Source organism: Syzygium oleosum, unplaced genomic scaffold (genome assembly GCF_021117445.2).
Source record: "Syzygium oleosum isolate NSW1041296 unplaced genomic scaffold, Sole_v2.1 Sole_v2.03, whole genome shotgun sequence".
Lineage (NCBI taxonomy): Eukaryota > Viridiplantae > Streptophyta > Magnoliopsida > Myrtales > Myrtaceae > Syzygium > Syzygium oleosum.
Window position 1 is genome coordinate 17,541,591 of NW_026607487.1, and position 22,001 is coordinate 17,563,591.

General features: G+C 42.0%; 3 protein-coding genes across 3 annotated transcripts; 1 reads left to right on the top strand and 2 right to left on the bottom strand.

The window, feature by feature from the left end:
• Nucleotides 1–12,245: 12,245 nt before the first annotated feature.
• LOC115672067 (xyloglucan O-acetyltransferase 1) lies at nucleotides 12,246–14,448 on the top strand. The gene is made up of 2 exons (XM_030593825.2): nucleotides 12,246–12,686; nucleotides 12,843–14,448. The coding sequence occupies exons 1-2, from the start codon at nucleotides 12,461–12,463 to the stop codon at nucleotides 13,991–13,993; spliced, it is 1,377 nt and encodes a 458-aa protein (XP_030449685.1). The 5' UTR covers nucleotides 12,246–12,460; the 3' UTR covers nucleotides 13,994–14,448.
• Nucleotides 14,449–15,661: 1,213 nt separating this feature from the next.
• Nucleotides 15,662–18,456, bottom strand: LOC115672068 (probable serine/threonine-protein kinase PBL28). The gene is made up of 7 exons (XM_030593826.2): nucleotides 18,037–18,456; nucleotides 17,676–17,863; nucleotides 17,233–17,431; nucleotides 16,989–17,152; nucleotides 16,805–16,909; nucleotides 16,221–16,343; nucleotides 15,662–16,124 (listed from the first exon to the last, which is right to left on the bottom strand). Exons 1-7 carry the CDS (start codon nucleotides 18,104–18,106, stop codon nucleotides 15,855–15,857), a joined length of 1,119 nt encoding a protein of 372 aa, XP_030449686.1. The 5' UTR covers nucleotides 18,107–18,456; the 3' UTR covers nucleotides 15,662–15,854.
• Nucleotides 18,457–18,684: 228 nt separating this feature from the next.
• On the bottom strand, nucleotides 18,685–21,641 carry LOC115672069 (WAT1-related protein At5g40240-like). The gene is made up of 7 exons (XM_030593827.2): nucleotides 21,249–21,641; nucleotides 21,064–21,129; nucleotides 20,797–20,910; nucleotides 19,977–20,205; nucleotides 19,480–19,638; nucleotides 19,220–19,371; nucleotides 18,685–19,077 (listed from the first exon to the last, which is right to left on the bottom strand). The coding sequence occupies exons 1-7, from the start codon at nucleotides 21,428–21,430 to the stop codon at nucleotides 18,927–18,929; spliced, it is 1,053 nt and encodes a 350-aa protein (XP_030449687.1). The 5' UTR covers nucleotides 21,431–21,641; the 3' UTR covers nucleotides 18,685–18,926.
• Between the last annotated feature and the right edge of the window lie 360 nt (nucleotides 21,642–22,001).

Consider the following 22,001-nt stretch of genomic DNA (forward strand, 5'->3'; position numbering starts at 1 on the left):
CTCGCACAACCCACCAATTATCATACCACCATCCCTTATTTCCAAAAACGCTGAAAAAATTTATAAAAAAATTGGAAAAATTGAGGTTTTTTTCTTTGTTTTTTTTTAACATAAGGAAGGCCGTCCCTCGATTCCCAACTAACAATATTGGCATGCACAGGCCGAGTTCTAATCAAGTTGACATCAAAGCGGCACGGCATATAAAACTTTATATCATATCATATTATATTACAATGGGTGTCAAGATTAATAGGAGAGCTTATCATAATAAGATAATATGAGTGTACACAATTGATTAATCTTTTTTTGGAAAAAATAATTGTATTAGAAAACGGTCAGCGGCACCGGTCTTGGAAGCTGGTGAGGTTGCCATATGGCGTGACGTCAATTGTCAGGATATGCAAAACTTGGAGGGGTGTGCCTGGAACTGTCGACAGGGTCAAGATTTGCATTTTAGGGCATGATTAGATCTTGTTTCTGGGTTTCAAATTTGATTAAAAAGTGAAACAAATTAAGTATTATGAGTAATGACACGAAAAACCATGCGTGGGGAACGAGAATCAGATTCCTTTGGAAGGACAACAACAACAACCTAACATCCTATCTATCTAGGTCGATTTTCCTTTTAAAAAGAGGAAAAAGAGAGACTTCATTTGGTTTTTGTTTAGTGGGTTTACGGTAATTATAAGCATAATTCAGTCTTATAGGTTAGAATCAAAAGGGTCTTTCCAAAAAGTATATATGTGCTGATTATTAGTTACTCTCAATATAATTGTTTGTTCTTTAGCACGTACAGAGATTGATCGTCGAATGTCGTCTATGGATTTTGCATAATTTGTGAAGAATTATGATCTAAGTTGAAGTTTCAATGTTCCTAGCCATGTCTCGATCGACATAGCAATAGTGACCACAACTCGGTATTAGATGCAATGATGTAAACAAAAATAAATAAGCTAGAGGCCAACTAGAATTAATCTGATGGAATGCAACATGCTCCGTAAATTATGCACAAATAATTTGCGGGATGGTCTCATTATGATCGGCTGATGTTTATTACAATCCAGTAATCCACGAGACCCTTTCCTTTTATCTTTTTCAGTACCGTGTCTTTTGATTAATCAAATCAAGTGATTGAAACGATGAGCAATCCATCTCTCCGAATGAGCTGAACCTAGCTAGTTTATCGAACTCTCGACTTTTTGTCTGAGCCATCTTTTGATTGATGAGACTTTTTGAAGCCAAAAGAATGCCCCGCTAATATCGCCAAAATTGCTTTCATTAGTTCCTTTGTCTAGCTTAACGGTTGGGCGGTGTCCAGGTCAACTTTCGCATATCTCGTGAATTTAATGATAAAAACAAAGTAAAACATCACCAAAAATCCTAAACTATGCCACTTATGATAAATTTACCCTTAATTTTTTTTTTGACACGAAAAACTCAAAACTATGCCACTTGTGATACATTTACCCCACAATACTTTGGCCCAAGAGCATTTTTGTCTTTTTCCTTTTTCTATTTTTTCTTCCTTTTTTTTTCTTTCTTCTCTCTTCCCTCCGGCGGCCATGACGAAGGGAAGCTGGCAAGGGCGGCCCTCATCGGCGCTGGTTGGGCGAGGGCTGCCCTCGCTGGCGTCGGGCGAGAGTCACCCTCGCCCGACTCAGGCGATCCTCGCCGGCGTCGGATGAGAGCTGCCCTCGCCTACCCAAGTGAGGCCGACTCTTGCCCGAAGCCGGCGAGGGTCGCCCTCGCCCAACCCCAACACTGGCGAGGATCGCCCGCGCCGGCTTCCCTCCGCCATGGCCGGCGGAGGGGAGAGAGAAGAAAGGAAAAAAAAAAATAGAAAAAAGGAAAAAGACGAAAATGCCCTTGGGCTAAAGTATTGTGGGGTAAATGTGTCACAAGTGGCATAGTATGGGATTTTTCGTGTCACAAAAAAAAATTCACGGTAAATTTATCACAAGTGGCATAGTTCGAAATTTTTTGTGGTATTTTCCCTAAAAACAAAGCAACGTCTACATGTCATTGTCCATGCAAAGAATAACCTTAGGGCTATCATCGATGAAAGTTCTTAAAACCCTTATGTCGCGAAAAAAATCTTTGAATGTTAAAAAAAAAAAATTCTCTATCCGGCCGGGTTGATTACGAGAGAATGCATAACTTAATTGAATAACTAATTAATTAAGAGGAAGTAAATCTTGGGGAGGATCTTTGACTCCTGTAAATCAGGCTGATCATCCTAAATTAATTAGCTGAATCCAAGTGTTTGAGATTGCGCCAATGATTCACATGGACCATCGTATATATCTGATAAGCCTTACTCAAATGTAAGGCCATGTGATGTGCCGGTATATGTGGCTCCAGCATTAAATGAACGAATGGACCGGTTTCAATTCTTTAAACTTATACCATGACTAGTGTAGGGGACTACTGCCTACATGGAAAAGCACAAAAAAAAAATCCTAAATTTATTATATTTGTATCGATTCAATCCTAAAATTTTTAATTGTGCTAATTGAATCCCAAAATTTTTGAAGATTTGCCAAATAATCCATCCGACAAATTTTAACTGGTAATCACCGACATGGACATGGACAATTTTTTAAGTTTTTAAAAAAATTTCGTAATTTATTATTACTTTTTCTTTTTTTTATTTCTTTTTTTTTTCCCAACTATGGGCCGGCAAGGTCGCCAGTCAACACTCGTCGGCCACAGGAGAAGGCCTCCACCCCTCGCCGGTCGAGGGCCATGAGCCCTTCGCTTGTGGCTAACGAGGGTGTGGCGACCCTCGCAGGATCTTGGCAAGGGCGGCGATGCCCTCACCCAGACAAAGCGAGGGCATCGGAGCCCTTACTGAATGCCGACCAACAAGTGAGGGCCCAACGCCCGCGCTTGTGGTCAATGAGGGTCGTTGGCCCTCGCTTGTGGCCAGCGACCTCACCAACCCAGAGTTCTAAAAGAAATAAAGGAAGAAAAGAGAAGAAAAGAATATTAAAAAAATTTGAAAAATATTAAAAATTTGTAAAATTTGTCTGGTCAGCGTTGGTTGTGTTATGTAAAACGGCTGATGTCCATGTTAGAGATTTTCGGTCAAAATTAGCCGGATGAACTATTTTGGCAAATCGTCGTAAATTTTATGACTCAATTGGTACAATTAAAAGATTTGTACTTTTCCCACTGCCACTAGTATTTAATTGATTTGAGAATGTTTAGGGCCATCATTGAAGGACTTAATCTCTTATACATCTGGTGTATACACCCTCCTCCTCTCATATGATCGTCGATCATATGTGATTAAAATTATATTACATGGGAGAGGAAGGAAGTATATACGAGGAGTTTCTAATAATCTCGCAATGTCTAGAGAGTTAGATAGTCAAGTTCTAAGTACTCTTAGTAGGACATTTTGCCAAAACAAAAGGGTCCATACCAACTACAAACAATTCTGCATATAAATTATCAATTCGAGTTTTGAACCACGTCTTATCTAGTCCATGATATAGGTAGGGTATGTCATGGGTCTGGGGTTTCACTTGATTTTGACCCTCGTTTCACCCGGCACTGAGCAATGGCCCTGACGTCGATCGGTATGTATGACTACTTTAATTCAGAGAACTAAATGAAAAGCTTTTAAATACCTAGCAACAGGACCAAGCCAGTGGGGGAGGGGGACACATTGTTTTCCATCTAAATGAGCAGAATTGACTTGCCAGTTGCTTTCTCTACATTCCCTTACACACACCCAACAATTAAACTGCAACTGATTTGAAGGGTCTTTAAGAATGTCTGAAGCTGAAGCGATGAAGAATAACTACAATGCAGGCCTCAGGATACTATAAATCTAAGAAGGACAGAGAAACGGTGGTTGCATCTGTCCATGGACATTGTATTTATTCCAAAGGACCACCTTAATTTGGAATCAACCTAAGGAACACTTCGGAAGAGACCAAGAGCTTAGATACAGCGGGGACTAATCGATCCCACAATTTTGCAGCTACATTGTTCTGCAAAGAGAACCCTAGCTCTGCTAGAGTAGATGCATAAAGTATTTTTCTCATTCGCTCTTTCCAAATATTCGTAGGCGAATATTAGACTTTTACGGGACCCATTATTACCTCGTATTTAAGTGATGTGAGTTATTTTTTAACACTTCGAACCCTTTAAGACAAATACAACTAATCGATTTTCTCGAATATATCTGTTGAGCTTATCCGCCGTTTATTCCAAATTATTATTTTGCGGAGTGCAACTTTTGATATCATGGGTTTCATTTAATCCTCTAATCCATATCCGTCCAACTTCTCTACAGAATGTTCAAGCATAAAAAAACACATAAAGATGGCGGTAGAACCAAGGAAAGAATCAATTCTATGTCATGAATGTGATTGATCTGATTGGTGGATCCTATTCTCGTGTGGTTTAGTGCTAGTAAAAAGGTTATTTTAATCCGATAATGCACCATTATCCAATGCTTTCCAGCTAGACGAAAGGCCAGAAAATTTTCGATGCCAATTTTAACTCAAAATCAATAGTTCAGAACATATTTGATGTAAAAGTCATCTTTTCGTAGATACATGACTGCGTAACAAGAACTATATCTACAGAGCATAGAAGTTGTGCAATAAATGTCATCTTAAGCATAGGTTTGAGCGGATAATAATACCAAACTTCGTTATGATCGACAACCCTTCGCTAATGAATACTACTAGTACCGGTTTCCACCAAGCAACGAACCTCAATTTCGCACATTATAATGTTACGAACTTAATAAGGGCGAGTGTTGCTTATCTTTGCGCTAATCCCTTTGTTGGATAACTTTTTTTAATAAAGCATCCGTGCCAAAAGATTAAGGTTCTCGCTTCTACATGACTCTATGAACAAACAAACGGATAAGGACTCTCATAAAGTGTCCATGGAATCAAATTCCAGTGAAGATTAACCTGCGCAGCTTTATTCCAGATTGAATTGGACTTGGTCCGATCCTGCGTCGCAATCGCAATATATTAAATGTATTTACACGAGGTACAAGAGAGCAAATTAAAGAAAAAAAAAAGAGAGCAAATGACTTATCTAAATTACAAGGAATAATAAGATTATGCCGCCGAGGAAAAGTCGTGCCCATAAGTTCATAGCACATGGGAAAATCCAGGATTATTTTGTGGGAGAGCCAAGATTGGGGACTAGAATAATTAATGAGGAATCATTAGATACTGTGCTCAAACAAAATGAAGAAAAACTAGTGAAGATACCATTTATTTTGCCCATTAAGGCTCGGTCCTATCTTAAACTATAATGTGGGGAAAATTATCGGAAAAGTCATAAACGTATTGCATTTGTGCTAATTTAGTTCTAATCCTTTTAATGATGCCAATTTAATCTTAAACATTTTGACCTAGAGCCAATTTAGTCCTAAACAATTTGACTTAGATCCAATTTAGTCCTAAACATTTTGACCTGGAGCCAATTTAGTCCTTCCAACTAAATTTGGCCAGAACGTGGCCAGCCGGTGCTAACATGGACAACTTTTAATAATATTTATATATATTTTCGAATTTTTTTATTTATTTTTCCTTTTTTTCTTTTTTTTTTTTCCTTCCATTCCTTCTTCCTTTAGTTGGTTGTTGGACCTCGGCAACCGGCCGAACGTGAGGGTCGACGAGGTCCAACAACTTGTTGGAGGAAGAAGGAAGGGAAGAGAAACAAAAGAAAGAAAAAACAAGAAAAAAATAGTAAAATTTTATTAAAAAGTTGTTCGAATCAGTGCTGGCGCCAGCCGTGCCACGTAGGCTGGTCAGCGTCCATGTTAGCATTATTAGGTTAAAATTAGCTTGAATGACTCAATTTGAATCAATGTAATAAATTTATAACTTTTCTGACACTTTTTTCTTATGATGTGTCCCCACGTTGCGCGGATAGTGTTCAAAATAGTTTCTATATCGACTCAAACGTCGCGAGTTTCCTGGGTTTGAAATTTAGCGAAGGCAACTTTATTGGGATTATATTGGAGGATTCTTAGCTTTAGTAATTATATAATATTATCTTGACAGAAGGACGCTCGTAACTCGATAAATAACAGTTCAACATTTAACATCATTCGAAAAGGAGACAAAAAACAAAAGCAGCAATCAGACGATGGCAATAATGGCTCGATTGACGTTTGTTCAGCACTTTCGATCCATGTTGGGGACACGATGCTCCTAGGCAAATTCACGCACGATGAAAAGCGGCACCAACTTTTTCCCCCCCCTTTCCTTTTCTTTCCGAGCTTCACTTTACGTACGGGACTTTTATCGTCCCTCTGCATGCATGGGGGAAGCAAATTGGGCGACCTGAACTGGCACGATGATTGCAAAGTTGAACGAGGGGCTGGGCGCAGGGACGCGAGACGACACGTCGTGGAGCTTTAATCCTAGAAAAGAACAAAGGGCGACGAGACGGGTGTCGGTCGTCGTGTCCCCTCCGTGCTCATTGTCTGATCACATCGTAGGCGGAGGTTGCCTGAGGTTTCGGAGACAGTTCAACATCATTAGGCAATAATGGAGCTCCTTCGTGGCGACAATTGGGACCGTGTGTCCATCATGATGGTTAGCACAGTGCCCCAGCTGATCGATCGATTTGTGCCTTTAATTAGTTCCCCAGTTCCGTGCGTTTTGGTTGGGCTGCTCTTCATTTTCCTGTCTTTGCTTGGCCAATTTGCTTAAAGGTTCTACAATCCCACAAGAACCTTATCCTCATGTCAAAAAATAAGTGAAGATTGCATTAAAATCATGACATTATTGTCAAATTTTTTTAAAAAGTACAAAAAAAAAAGTTTTAAATCTATTGCATTGATACCAATTCAGTCATAAACCTTTTAATTTGATCAATTTAGTCATAAACATTTTGGATTCGTGTCAATTCAGTCCACCCGCCCAATTCAAGCCGATAATCGTTGATGTGAATGCCGATGATACTACGTGGGCACTAAAGTGGATATTTGTTTTTGTAATTTTTACTAATTTTTAAAATTTTCCTTTCCCTCTTCTTTAGGCAGTAGCCAGTCGCTGGCCACAGGCCATGGCCGACGAGGGCAAGGGCGGCCTCGCCGGGCGTCATCTGGGCAAGGCTGAGGTCGCCCTGACTTTGGCCAAAGATCGACCTTGAGAGCGTGGGCGAGGGCGAGGTTGCCCTGGCTTGGGCTAGGGTCAGCCTCGCCAAATCTGGCAAGGGGGGCCCTCACCCTCATCAGCCATGGCTTGTGGCCGGCAACCGGCCACTGCCAAAAAGAAAAGAGAAAGAAAAAAAGAAAGGGAAAAAAATTTGTAAAATTTGTCCACGTCGATGTCGATTGTGACACGGCTGCTGTCAATATTAGTGATTTCCGGTCTAAATTAGTCGAATGAACTAAATTGACATAAATGCAAAAGGTTTATGACTAAATTTGTTAAATTGAAAGATTTGTGATTGAATTGGTACCAATACAATATGTTTGAAACTTTTTTGATACTTTTCACTCTTTTTTTGCTCTTACATACGTCTATCCGATCTATTGATCTTTTTAATGGCCGAGGATCTCGATTTGATCTTCATCATTGTCTAAATAAACCATCAAACAATGCAATTTTGTCGTTAGTCATATGAATCGTATATACTTATCAATTTCGGACTCTATGTATCGTGTCAATCTTATATATTAACGGATGATATGTTTGATCAAATACATGATTAACCCCGACGTGATCTATGGGCAAGATGGGCTCGCCCCGACCTGATGGATCCGGATGGAAAATGGGTCCTCTGAGCAACCAATTCCCTTCCCAAGCCCAACTTGCCGACCTTGACTGTTGGACCAGTCCGACCAATTCTATGTAGAAAGTTCAAGATCTTGTGGACAAGGATATTGTCCATATCAAGCTCCACCACAATTTGGTGCCAACGAAGGAGGCTCTAGCTTAAAAGTTCTCCCCAAACAAAAAATGAGCTCCGATTCTCGGAGGTCGGCGGTGGCAGTCACCTAGTTAATTAGCGAGAGGGAAAAGGAGAGAGAAGATGGCAAGAGGTTTTGCAATATCGATAATTTTCATTTAGGACTTCGTTTGTTTCGCGGAAAATAATGATTTAGAAAATATTTTCCTAAAAAATGATTGTTTGTATCACTTACAAAAATGAATAAACGAACAATATTTTTTATCATTTATGAAAATACTTAGACATAAATTATTATCGATAATAATTTGTGTGATGCATCATTGTCTTTCAAGTTAGAGTAATGGTGGGACAGCTTGGATTAAGATCCTTTCCTTTGGGCTCTTCCTGAGAGAGATTGGGCCATGCCATGAACACAGACAATATGCCGAGAAAAAGCTTCTACATTATACATCTCTTGGGCCACCCAATGCCTGATTATCTTGTCAGCCCGATCCATGGTTGTAAAAAAAAGAGAGAGGTTCCTATGACCCCTGTTGGATAGATTGCATTATTTTTTAGACCCGTCAAATGGGCGGATTGGGTAAGGACAAATATGGTCCGACCCAAATAGATCCATTTAACCCGTTTTAACACATTTCTATGCAATGCAAATATAGTGACCCATACCAGACCCAACTCATACCTAACACATATCCGTTCAAACCTATATTACTAAAACACTTCCATATTCAACCCAATTTACGAAAATTCATAGCCAAACTGAGGTGAGAGTGCAGAATGGGTGAGTGCGAGATCGGGAGAGAACGAATAGAGAGTCATAGAGGTGGGTTGGGTCTTCCATTTATAACCCATTCAATACTCATATTATGTTTAAACCCATTTATGACCCATTATTGAATATTACAACCGTGCCCATTATATATGGGTTAAAAAATGGGTTTATGGCTTATTTTAACAGGTTTGCTATTCTCTTGTGCAATTTTTTGAAATCGATACTTTGAAAATCAAGCATTTCTGTGTCACGCTAGCTACGTATTCTTGGAAATACCGCGTTAGCATGACGTTGCTGATGGCAACATGCAGTGCAGCTAAACCATGCATCTCTGCATCGGCGTATCCATCGGCTCTCTCTTCATGTGGATCCAAAGCAGAAGGCCAAAGATGATCAATGTCTTTCGTAAGCAAAGCTAAAACCCATTAAACCACGCTTGGGTCCCCTCCAAATGTCAATGTCTTTCGTAAGCAAAGCTAAAACCCATTAAACCACGCTTGGGTCCCCTCCAAATGTCAATGTCCCAGTTCTCTCTGTCTCGTGGCGAGGGCGACATCTGAGCAGAATCGGTACACCACGCCTTTCGAGCAGGTCGTCTTCTGTCTTCAGCACGTCTCCATCGACGCAGTTATTATTATTAGGTACCGCAAGAGGAGCATCATTAGAATGGCCGTTAAGTGTAGCTAGCCGGCGGTCCACGATGCCTCTCGTGACCGAGGAAGATGGAGCACCGAAATGCAATACCGCTTTGTCGATTTTCGTCTCTTGTTTTTCCGGCCTTGCAATTCGGGTTCGTGCACGAGGCGTGGTCCTATCCTGGGACGCAATAAATTAAGGAGAAAGCAAGAGCGTACGTTTGTGGGTCACATGCACGATGCATTTGCTCCATCCTTCCTCGAAATCGCATTCACGCATCGTGGGTTGGGCGCGGATGAGCGCGCCAAAGTCAAAGCCATTTCGCTCGTGCCTCGCGAACCACGTGATACCGTCCTGGATCACCGATCTCGCGATCAACGGATGGGTTCACTTCGCCTGCGAAGTCACGGATTAATCCTCGACGCGTTACGCGGGAACGAGTTCCGTTTCGCACGTCTCCCGGGAAGAGTATCGCCGAGGGCTTTTACGATGCCGGTGAATGTCTCGACCCTCTCGAAGCCCGAAGCCCACGGGGTGACCATTAGGGTTTTGTAAGACCGAATACATGAATTTGAATTCTTTACCAGCAGTTTAAACCTTGAGAACAAATCGAGAAGGGATTTTCCGTAATTAAAGAGAAATAAGGAACCTATGAGTGGAGAGAGCGATTATAATATTGCTAAGCAAAAACAAAATCAAACGTAATTAAGGTTTACTAGCAGCACCTCATAATTGTGTCGGTAAGATAGATCTCATGAGGACATCCTCCGTCGGATTTAAATAATGAATATCGAGCTTATCGATGTCGACTGTAAGCAGTGCACTCCATGATTATAACCAATGTCTATTATTTAATTTGGTGTAGATCCAATCTCGAGCATGCCGAGCAATTTGATTAATGCTATATTTTAAGCCATAGTTACGTCGTGCCTTAGCTGTCAGAACGTGGAGCACTGGACATAAACACCTAATTAATCTCAATCCCACTACAAGTGTTGCGGCACTAGCTAGCAAAATAATTTGCGGGAGAAATAAATAAGGAGAATATTAGTTATGAGCGTACGAGATTTCATTCGATCGGTTCGGGGTTAAGGGATCGCGGTGTTGTAGGATCGAACCGTCAAGGCGGGAAAAGATTGTGCACATTATTCCAAACTAAATATTGCGAAATCTCAATGTGCATCGTCTCCAATTACATAATAACTCGCTTTTGGTCGAGTCTTGTACCTTATGAAATTCACGCTTTTAATGGAAAATGTATGAATATATATATGCATCATATCGGCGTACATTGGCGTCGTTACAGGTTATTTTCTATTTCCGTCGACACGTAACCGTTGTCCACTTGTGTCGTTCCTATGCGAAGCACGAGGCTTGCAAGGGATCGAGAATCGCATAGCCGGCGATAAGTGATAGATCGGTAATTAAATATAAATTCTCATAAAAATCGATAAAACGACGAATAGATAATCATAAACTAGCGGCTTGATTGATGCGAAGGTTTTGGCAGGGGGGGGGGGGGGGATCGGCACTTCTTCCGGCCGACCTCGCGCCATGGCATCGCAGGACGGACGGTGTCATTGTGATGCCGAAGGCGGGGCCCACGGCACCCGCGCCCGGGGTGGGACGGGGCACGTGGCACCGGGCGATTGGGAGCTTTCGGAGGGAGCGCGGTGACCCTAGCAAGCATCAGGGGTTGTGGGAAAATGATTGCAATAATAAATGGACCGAACTTTGTGGTCTTAAAAAGGCTTCTTCTCCTACGAGAAAATCCCACTCCGCTCCCCGAGCCCGACAAGTCGCCGCTGCGACAAATACATCGTACGACATGCCTCCCCCCCAAATAATAGGAATGCTGAGCTGGCGGACTTTTGGTTCTTTGAAAAATAAATATGTCGTCGATTTTTTTTTTTTCTTGTTGTCAAAAGGTGTTATCGAATGTAAAGGCTAAGCAATGTTTGTAGACTTCGATCCGATGATATATATGTATCTCTATATGTGCCACGGCGGCGGTTTTGATTATGTCGATCGAAGTTTTTTTTGGGTGCGATGAGTTTTATTTCGGGGTAAATTTGCAATAAGTACACCAGTTTGTGACTTTTTGTGGTCAAAAAAATCAATTAGTACTTAATTTATTATAAATACATTAGTTCGAGATATTTCGTGGTATTAACCCTGATAATATGGCAAAAATGAAAGAAGAAGATGAACCGGAAGAACTGTACGTACGAAATGTTTTGATCATGTCGATCGAAACTTTCTTTTGGGTGCGATGAGTTTTCTTTTGGAAATGCGAGTCGGTCGCATCCGAATTTCAAGCCGCGCGCGATATTTCGAGCGTTCTTTGTTACCGTGTTCTCCGGCTAGAGCGGTAAATATGAGAGCTTTTCTTTTATCCTGTCTGAGTCTTGGATGTTGTACATTATCGACTCGGGGACATTATTTTATCGCTTCTTTCAGTAACGCGGAGTTTTTCAAAATTCGGACTTGATTAAATTTCACCAATGATTTACCATAATCGGACGGATTGTTTTGGCTACTCATCAGGGTGCTTCTGTAACCTAATGATTGAGTCTTTCGATATTCTTTTCCTTACTTTTCCAAAAGTCAATTATTGAAGAATCGGAGCCCGACCGACCCAGCCTAAAACAGATCGCTCGCAGAACGATGGGGGGGACGACGACGGATTGATTACTCGGGAGGGGCACAACAACAAGATGAGCAAAAACGAAAGGAGAAGATGAACCAGAAGGAACTGTGGGTACGTAATGTATGATGGCAGTGATGATGACACTCGACAGCACCGGAGCACAGAGAGAGAGAGAGAGAGAAGGACACGTTCCGAAAGAGCAGAGGCCAAAAGCACGCGACAGATCCCTCGTTTCTTTAGTATTGGTTTAGTTGGCCAACTCCCCCCCCCCCCCCCCATAGATAGCGGGCGAGGAATCCTTGGATTGGAGAGATGCCGCTTCCCCCTGCGTCTCGACTCCATCCATCCATCCTCCCTCCCTCTCGTTCTCCTTCCCTCAGCTTTCCTCTGCGTTTGAAGCCTGAAACTTTCAACACCAACCGCTAACGTAGCTGAACCGTAAGCAAGACAGCGCCCTCTCCCCAGAGAGAGAGAGAGAGAGAGAGAGAGAGAGAGAGATGCAGAAGATGGGTGGTTCGGGCCCATTCAACGACCAGAAACACCAACAACACTCGATCTTGTTCTCCTTCTGGAGGTTCTTGCCTTACACCATCTACGCCATCCTTCCCCTGGCTCTCTTCCGCCTCTACTTCTACACTCTCCCTCTCCCCTGGTCCCCCACGGACCACCTCCCTGGCTCCGATCACATCCTCGTCACGCCTTCTCTCTCCTCTCCCCCTCAAGGTAACATTCTCGCGGTTCGCTCGCCAAGTTCTCGCCTTTTTTTAGTTCTAGGATGATGGGACCGCATTTGCAATGCTGGGTGTGGTTTGCTTCGTGGAACCTGGGATTTGGGTAACGACTCTTAACACCCATCTTGTGTTCTTCTCTTCGTTTCAGCTGAAGAGGCAGGAGGTGCTGCCATCACTGAAGCCCATCCTCTTCTTCTTCCTCCTCCTCCTCGTCCTCCTCCTCCCTGTGACTACACCAATGGCAAGTGGGTCCGCGACAAGTCGGGCCCTCTGTACAATGGGACGACTTGTGGCACGATAAAGGATGGCCAGAATTGCATCGCACACGGCAGGCCTGATGTGGAGTACCTCTATTGGAGGTGGAAGCCACATCAATGCTACCTGCCCAGGTTTGAGCCAACCAAATTTCTCCAACTTCTCAGGAACAAAAATGTCGCCTTTGTTGGTGACTCCATGGCCAGGAACCAGCTGGAGTCCCTCCTCTGCATGCTGTCCTCCGTTTCTGACCCCACCCTTGTGTATAGAGATGGAGAGGACAACAAATTTAGGAAGTGGAACTTTGCCGGTCACAACATGACCATTTCGGTTTACTGGTCACCTTTTCTAGTTAAGGGTGTGGAGAAATCAAGCTCAGGGCCTGATCACAACAAGTTGTATTTGGACTCTGTGGATGAGAGGTGGGCAGGTGATTTGGGTTCACTGGACATGGTGGTTCTGTCAGTTGGGCATTGGTTTCTTCATCCTGCTGTGTATTACGAGGGTGGTTCTGCCCTGGGTTGCCATTACTGCCCCGGCTTGAACCATACCGAAATCGGCTTCTACGATGTGTTGAGGAAGGCCTTGAGGACAACGCTTAAGGCCCTGATTGCTAGGACCAGGGCTAGTGGTAGAGCGACGGATGTGCTTGTGACGACGTTTTCGCCCTCGCATTTTGAGGGCGACTGGGACAAGTTCGGCGCTTGTCCCAAGACGAAGCCTTATCAAGAAGGTGAAAAGCTGCTTGAAGGAATGGATGCAGAGATGAGAAAAATGGAGGTGGAGGAAGTGGAGGCTGCGAAGGCAGATGCAAGAGATTTCTCGGGGTTTAGGTTCGATGCCTTGGACATAACCAAATTGTCGTTGATGCGGCCAGACGGCCACCCGGGACCGTACATGTACCCGTTCCCGTTCGCTGACGGGGTAAAGGATCGCGTGCAGAATGATTGCGTCCATTGGTGCTTGCCAGGGCCCATAGACACATGGAACGAGATATTGTTAGAGGTGATCAAGAGATGGAACGGCGGAGAGATGAACAAGTGATCTCTAGGTCAAGCATGACGAGATTATCGATCATTCGATGACTTTGGCAGCAGCATGGTGGTGATTTTTATCTCTGGAACGAGACAAATAGATGAGGTAGAATGATGATGCAGCTCTGTCTCCGATGAAATTCGGTGACCAAATATTGATCACTGAGAAGGAAGACAACGGGAATGATTGAGGAAACTAAAGGAAGAAGGTTCTAATGTTGCCAGAGAAAGGGATTGTTTGGATGATAGTGTGCTCTTTGCCTTGTGCACAAAATGATTCCACAGCTAAAATCATAAACCGATTGTCCTTGGCCAGTTCTTTTGTCCTGTTCGTGTACAGAAAGTTTCATCTCGGTTAGTTTTGGGCAAATATGCTCGTATTCAGTTTTGTCTTGAAAGGAAGTCGTGGCTCCACCACACTTGTTTGTCTTATTTTGAGAATTCAAACTTCTTCTGGCTCTTGAATTTTCCACCCTCCATCTGAAGTTTAGATTACTCTGAGATTACTCATGGGACACGAGCGCCGCTATCTGTAGATCCACAAGATGTTCTTCCAAATTCCAGCGAGTATGTACTGGTCGGTCGAATGCTAATACCATGATTCGGACACCGCGTGGCTCGATCTGCACATCGGATTTTCTCACTTTATTTCCTTTTTATCTTTCATGCAGCACATTCTTCTATGATGTTTCGCTGATTTGGACTAATCTCGTTCGGTATTACTGTTATTTCGTGAGGACTTATCTTATTCTTTAGTAAAATCTCATTCTCCACTCCGGGGTTTAGTACGAGGAACCACAAGCGAAGGGAGCTGGGGCAAATTTCACGAGTCTTCTGTTCATCTGCTTTTTGCCTTTTGCTCCCAAAAGTCCAGAAAAGCAATCAAAATCTTCGGTGGGCCCTATGGTTCGGTTTTAGGTTCTAGCCATTGGAATCCAAGGCAACCTTTTTTTATTTCCCATTTTCAGATATCAACAAAACACATGACTTTAGTTGCTCCCAAGGAGAGAAAACAAGAAAGAAGAAATAGTTACATTAGCCATGTAGCGTCGTCATCTACAAGAAAGCTGAAGGTCATGTCTTTTTCTTTTTTACCTTTTGCTACTTTTGGGTGTCCATGTCCATGTCCATGTCCTTCTTGTGGGACTGATATCAAGTCAACAGGTTCATAATGGGACCATCCTATTCCTGCCAGATTGTTTGAGTGAAAGGGTTCATCGTCTTGTAAGGCTATCAGATCAGGGTCTCACAATGTGAATGACAAACAAAGACGTGTGCTGTGAGCACCTCAACAAATTAAAGCCAGAACCTATGCCTGGCCATATCTTCCTGGTCTTAATTTAACATCTGGGTGATTCGAAGAAGCTTGATCTTCGCAATAAGTCGACGTAAGTCTCCAATTATACAGAGAATTGAAGAGGACAGTTTTGATGTAATTTAGCACCACTTGAAAAAAGAAATTGATTTTTGCAAATGTGGCCCTAGTGTGGAGTGAAATCTTTTGAGTTGTAATATATCTCACGCTCTCTATTCCTCACAACTGCACATCTCTTGCACTGCCGTTCAGATATCCTAGTTTCTTCATTGAGCTCATATCTGCGGAAGATTCATTAATTCCTGAATTGAGATTAAGGATTTCTTCAAATGTGCTAAGTACTTTTCAAGACACGTTGGCAACTTTTCAAAAGTACCATAAAATTCTTCTTTTTTTTTTGGTAGAACGCATAAGTTCATGTTATACACCGTTGCATATTCGAAAACAATTGCCGCGGGGTAAAGCTTTCCATAATACATGGAAACAGTGGGAAAAAAAAACCATATTTTTAGCGTATATTCTAGATCGTGTCCTGTTTTTCTATCTTCTTCTGTCTCTATACAAGAAAACCTCCAGAACTAGGTCTGAGCCATTGATAACCAGATTTATGCAAAGCCATGTTTAAGCCTTTCGAGTTCGTGTACAGTATCAGCTGAAGCTCTTTGACGCATTCGGCCATCAGTGGTCTCTCCCCACTGTCAGGACGGACGCAGCGTGATGCCAAGTTCGCGAACATGGTTATGGACTCCATTGTATATGAAGTCCGGTTCATCTCGGGATCTATCAGCGTCCGCAACTTCTTCCGGTCATTCAATGTGTGCCTCACCTGAAATTCGCCGCGCATTGTTTAGTCACTTGATTTTTGTATGAAATACGGAGTGTCAAATTTTTCTTGAAATCGTTAGAAATGTTAATATTTTACCTGTAGGACCAGATTTTGGTCATTCGGTCCTTGGTTTAAGTCCACGGCTCTTCGCCCCGTCAAGAGCTCGAGAAGCACCACGCCAAATGCATAAACATCGCTTTGCAATGTGAGTTTTCCCGTCTGTTGCCAGAAGAGAGACAGTGAATCTGTTTCGGCACTTGAAGCGAAAATGAAACACACATGCGAGCACGCGCCAAGTGTAAATAAACCGAAACATTTTAGCCCCAATGATTGTCTCATATAACATTGTTTGAGACTGATGTTCGGTTGACACTTTTCTTTATCCACCAGTCAAGTTTACAGTTCCAGATTCTGTATTCTAAGTGCGGCAGGTATTGTGATTTAAATAGATAAACATGCGGATGGCGTAGCAGTTTTTCTTAGGAACGCATCTTATTATCCTTACAGATAGTATCAAAGTTCAAATATGAGTTCTTACGCAGATGCCTTCGTGCCAACTTTTTATTGGCAAGATAAGAGACTCTGGCAATCCAAAAAAACAACCAAGTCTGTGGAAATGCCTTTTGATGCTTTGTGACCATGCTTTACACTAAGAAATGGTGGAAGTAGCAACTGCATACCGATGCATATTCAGGATCAAAATAGCCAAAAGTGCCAAGCACTCTGGCTGTGGCGTATGTCTCGCTGCCCTCCGGCATAAATTTTGCGAGCCCGAAATCAGATATCTGTTGAAACCGTAGGTGAATCTCATTCCAAAGAAAAATACTACTGTATTATCTGTAAAACCGATTTTCAGCTACATACCTTTGCTTCAAAATCAGCTGTCAAAAGAATGTTAGTGGACTTCATATCTCTATGAATAATCGGAATCCCAATGGAAGAACCTGAATGGAGATAAGCAAGTCCCCTTGCTGCACCGAGTGCCACTTTGAGCCTTAGAGGCCACTCCATCTTCTTTTCTCTGATTCCTACGCTTACAGTTAGCAATTAGCATGAATTCGACCACAAATTATGCACCTACGTAGAGATTATGGGCTGAAAAACCAACCATTCAAGTGGTCTTGGAGGTTTCCGTTAGACATATATTCATATACCAAGAATCTGTTCTTTCCATCAGCAGAATAGCCAATTAAGGAAACCAGGTTTGGGTGGTCAAGCCTGCTCAATATATCAACTTCCACACGGAACTCACGCTCGCCCTCGGCTTCTTTAAAGTGTGGTAGGTCCATCTTCTTAATTGCAACAATCTGGATATAGACAAAGCGAGAAATCACATTAACTGGATTATGAAGACTCCAGAAATCACATTTTAATTCTTTCTTCAGCATGACATTCATTCTGAGTGTCTCATATTGCAAGAACACTCACAGGTTCCCTTTTTCCCCTAAATTTTTCGGCTCTTTTACCCTTAGCATTCTGAATTGTGCAAACAGGCCACTAGAGAGTTCTCTTTGGTTCTCTAAATTATTTTGCCCTTGGTTTAATTTATACCTCTCCCGACTTCAAGGTTCCCTTGTAAACTCGTCCAAAGCCTCCTTTGCCGAGAAAATTCTCATCGCTAAAAGAAGAAGTTGCCTCTTCCATTTCCTTGAGAGTAAAGACTGATGATACATGGTGTCTTTTTGCAGGTCGTAGAGCTTGATCGTCCAGCTGCCACAACTCAACGGGCTTATAAGTCCCTGTGAGGTCCATAGGACTCTAAACTATGAGCTACACATCTTCATATTAACTCAAACACATTATGCTAAGAAAAAATGCGTCTCCATTCTGTGATTGTATGCACAAAAGAGAATAATAAGCAAAATTGTAGGGATGGACAAAATTGGATGTAACGGGAGCGGGACGAACATACAGGGTTCGTTGCAATCTTGAGACTTGCTTCGCCTGCGCTTGTTCCAAGCCGAAACTAACCCAAATGGCATAGTTTTGTCTACAGGAGGTGGACCAAATTCTTGGTGGTGAGAAGTCAGACGACAAATCACGATTCACATAACATCAAAAGGGAATGGGTTGGACTAGATATAGAAGTATGATAAAAAGAGGGATGAGATTTATAAAGAGAGTGAAATTGGTCATCAGAACATGAATAAGCTCTTTAGTATGTATAGATGAAGACAGGTTAGGAGATGGGTCAAAAGAACTAACATCCTCCATTTTCAACCACCATAAACACACACACATACACGGAGTAGAATTGTGCTTTAAGAAAAAGATTGAGGAAAAGAAGGAAAAGAGTTGGCATTGCTCATACTCCATTTGGATTGTGAGTTGTTTATTGTATTTTGCTTGTGAACCAACAATTTCACAAATCTCTCAACTTTGGTTGCTTTTTTGTTTGCTTCCAAGAAAAGGAAAAAGGTATCAGTTGAAAGGACCTTTTCATTCGGTTCTTCAGTCAACATCAGTTAAACAGTCCTGCTTAACGTTAAGGGAAAATTGACTTCCTGTTGAACTATATTTCGCAACCAAAGACAAAAGTTCTTCTTTCATCCACCGGTGGTTAATCAAAAAGAAAAAACCATTACGATGCCAAGATGTCAGAAAGATTCTTGGCAATGGCAACTTTACAAGTATCAGCAGTCATAAGCCTTACAAGCTAGTCTGCTTTATCTCAAAAAAGCATCTAACCATACAAACATATGAACTAACAAAAATATTGTTCTGTAAAAGTTTCCTATTTGAGCCTGGCTATGTATCCAAATCTGAATCTGAAACCAGACAGCAGTCAAGTCGAGAGAAGTGCTATGCTTCCACGTGTTTGCTCAAAAGAGGAACTTTAGGAGAGGAAGACTCGAAGCTGAAACTTCCACTTTCTTGGACCGCCTTCTCTTCCTGGGCTTTCCCCCATATGACAGCATAAAACCCAATAGCTATTATGACTCCTCCAATCACACTGCACACCCACAAATTGAATCAAGTTGCATATATTACTGTCTTGAAAAAAGATTAACAAGACATTGACTCTAGTCCATGCAACGGATATTTTAACCCAGGTTTTCTTTTTTTGTTTAGAAAAAGATTTAATTTGCTCATACCTTCCGAGATAAAGAGTGTCGCCAAGCAAAGAAACCCCCATCGCAGAGGCAATGATCATGCCAAGTGGCTTAAACATGGAGATGTAGAGAGGCCCTTTGGTCTTGCACACCCATGTGTAAGTCACACTCCTTATAGCTACCACGAAAAATGCCTATAAAAGATCAATTGCCCATGAAGTAATCAAGCTCAAACTTAATAGTCAGGAGTGCTTTTAGCTTTAACATTTGCAATAGTTGCATTCTCTGTGCTTGGTGCTTACCGCATAAACTATGGTCAACAACTCTACGTCGGGCTTCAACATCCAAGCATTCACGTCTTTCTCCACGATCAGAGCCACGATGGTGGACTGTATTGTCACGATGACGCAAGCTAGGAGTGTCAACATTAGCTCTGCAGGATAATCCCTCACTATCCATGTCTGCAGATTGTAATAGAAACTTAGTCACTGTATGCTCAATGGTTTAGAGAGATTGAGGGACTTTGCAGTACCCTCCGTGTGTGTTGGAATGCTCAACGAGATGGTATATTATAGACTGTCCTTGTACTTGGCCGATGTTCAAGGGTTTTTGTGTCCTGACTTTGGAAATAGCTCTGATCCCATCAGATTTGTTGGAACTAATTTTTATCCACACCATTCACAATTGAGCATCGTAACGTCAATGTTATTTTGGTGATGTTGGTATACTTAGACCTTATCATATTCATATAATTAATTACACAAATGATCGAGTAATTTACACACTTTGATCGACATACCTGAACAACTAGTAAAACCGAGAGCAAGAAGGCAGCGCACGCGAGAAGAAAGCCGCCGATAATCCAGCTGGAGTGCGGCTGAAGAAGGAGCTCTTGATGCATCGATGGTGAAACATTTGTGAGCGGTAGGCCTTTGTAGAGTGTAACAGTGAGAGCACCGGTGATGCATACTATTGTGCCCATGAATTTAGCCATGCTGCTTTGCACTCTCAAGTCAATCTTTTCCATCCTGCATTATTAACCAATTGTTTCATGTCTTGGTAAGGGCAAGTTATATTCATTTTTTTCCGGAATCACATTCCACTCTCTTGTTTGAATTAGTGTGGCAGTGATCAATCACCCATGTCAAACATACTCAAAGTTAACAAAGAAAAAGGAATCTAGAGCATTCTCTTGCTTGAATTAGCGCGGCAGTGATCAATCATCCATGTCAAACATACTCAAAGTTAACAAAGAAGAAGGAATCTAGAGCACTATACATCAGCTGGAGTGTTTAGGAGCATGCTCCATTACTTGTTGAAGCTGTGTGACACTACTAACAAAGTACATAAAATCTTCTTTGGGTAATGCTAATCTTACTGTGCTAAGATTGGTTTACAAAGTACATCAACTGAAGTGACAAACTGCGAGTGAACCTTCAAACAAATTAACCATATCTGACACTCGATGAGAGTTCGTCTCATCGTTTTCGTACACCTACATTGTAAACCGGTCTTAACAATTGGTATATATCTAACTTTCTACCCAGAGAAAAAGGATAAGCTTTTGCTTGAATGATTATGATGAATAGAAAGTGGAGGAACATTGGATAAGAGCATACCTGGAGACGAGAGCAAGAATGAAAGTGAACGCAGGAGCGAGATCGGTCATGACCGAGGCCAAAGTAGGAGAGCTATATCCGATCCCCACATACATCAACAGTTGCAAACACGTCCTGCTTGTTTTGCAGTTTCACAAATTCCCATGTATCAAATTCATTTATGCCCCATCACCAGTCACCACCACGGCAACATTCAATTAGACATATCTATGCTAAATATACAAAACAACCGCAAGCCAACAAATCAAGAAACGGAATAATTCGTACGCTATCAGACCCAAAAGAAAGATTCTGAGAGCTATGGAGATTGTGAGTCTGGGAAGCCTTCTTTTCCTGGAAAATTTGCGAGAAAAGGAAAGAAGGAAGAAAACAAAGAGCGTATTTTTAGCAAGTCCTCAAGATGAATGGCGTGACCTGAGGAGCTAGTAGCTGGAAACTAGTCTATTACTAACCTGTAAAAGAGGATAGAAGCGGAGAAAAGGAAGAAGATGGCGAGAGCATTGGAGTAAGCAACGAAGACGAAGTTGCTCATGCCTCTGCTCATGGCCGCTTTGCTCATGGTGCTCAGCCCCTGTTCCAAGAACTCTATCACCACCAGCACCATCACTAGCCCCGCACCACCACCACCCACCATTTCCTTTCCTTTCCTTTCTCTTTGTCCCTTTGTCCCTTCTTCTCAATCCAAGTGAAAGTTCGCTGTTTGGTCTCTACTTTGGTTTCGCAGGGAAGGAGATGATGTGTCTCCTCCGAAGAATCACAAGGTGCAGATCGCTCCTGGTTCACTGGGAGCAGATAGAGACGCGGCTGGAGGAAGAAAAAATCTCGCACACGAAGAAATCAGAACCTCCAATAATGGTGTGGCTTTTTGGCTTGCTAGCCAACTGGCCATTATTGGTTTTGTTCTTCGTTCTTTATGCCATTTGATTTTTTATTCATTCTTTTTGTTAATTATTGACTACTTCTTCCCTCTATGCACTGGTCATCCTCTAGTTGTGTTGCTCCGGTCGTTGTCATTTATAATGACTTTGGATTCCTTGTATATGAATATGCAATGCCTTTTCAGCTTATCTTTCTTCCTCCGCCGCTTTGCGCTCTTTCCTTTTCTCTGCCGAGGAAATCGAACGGTTGTTGATATCTATTTTTTAATTATATAAAAATTAATTATGTAAAATTTTAAGAATTAATATTTTTAATTCCTAAAATAA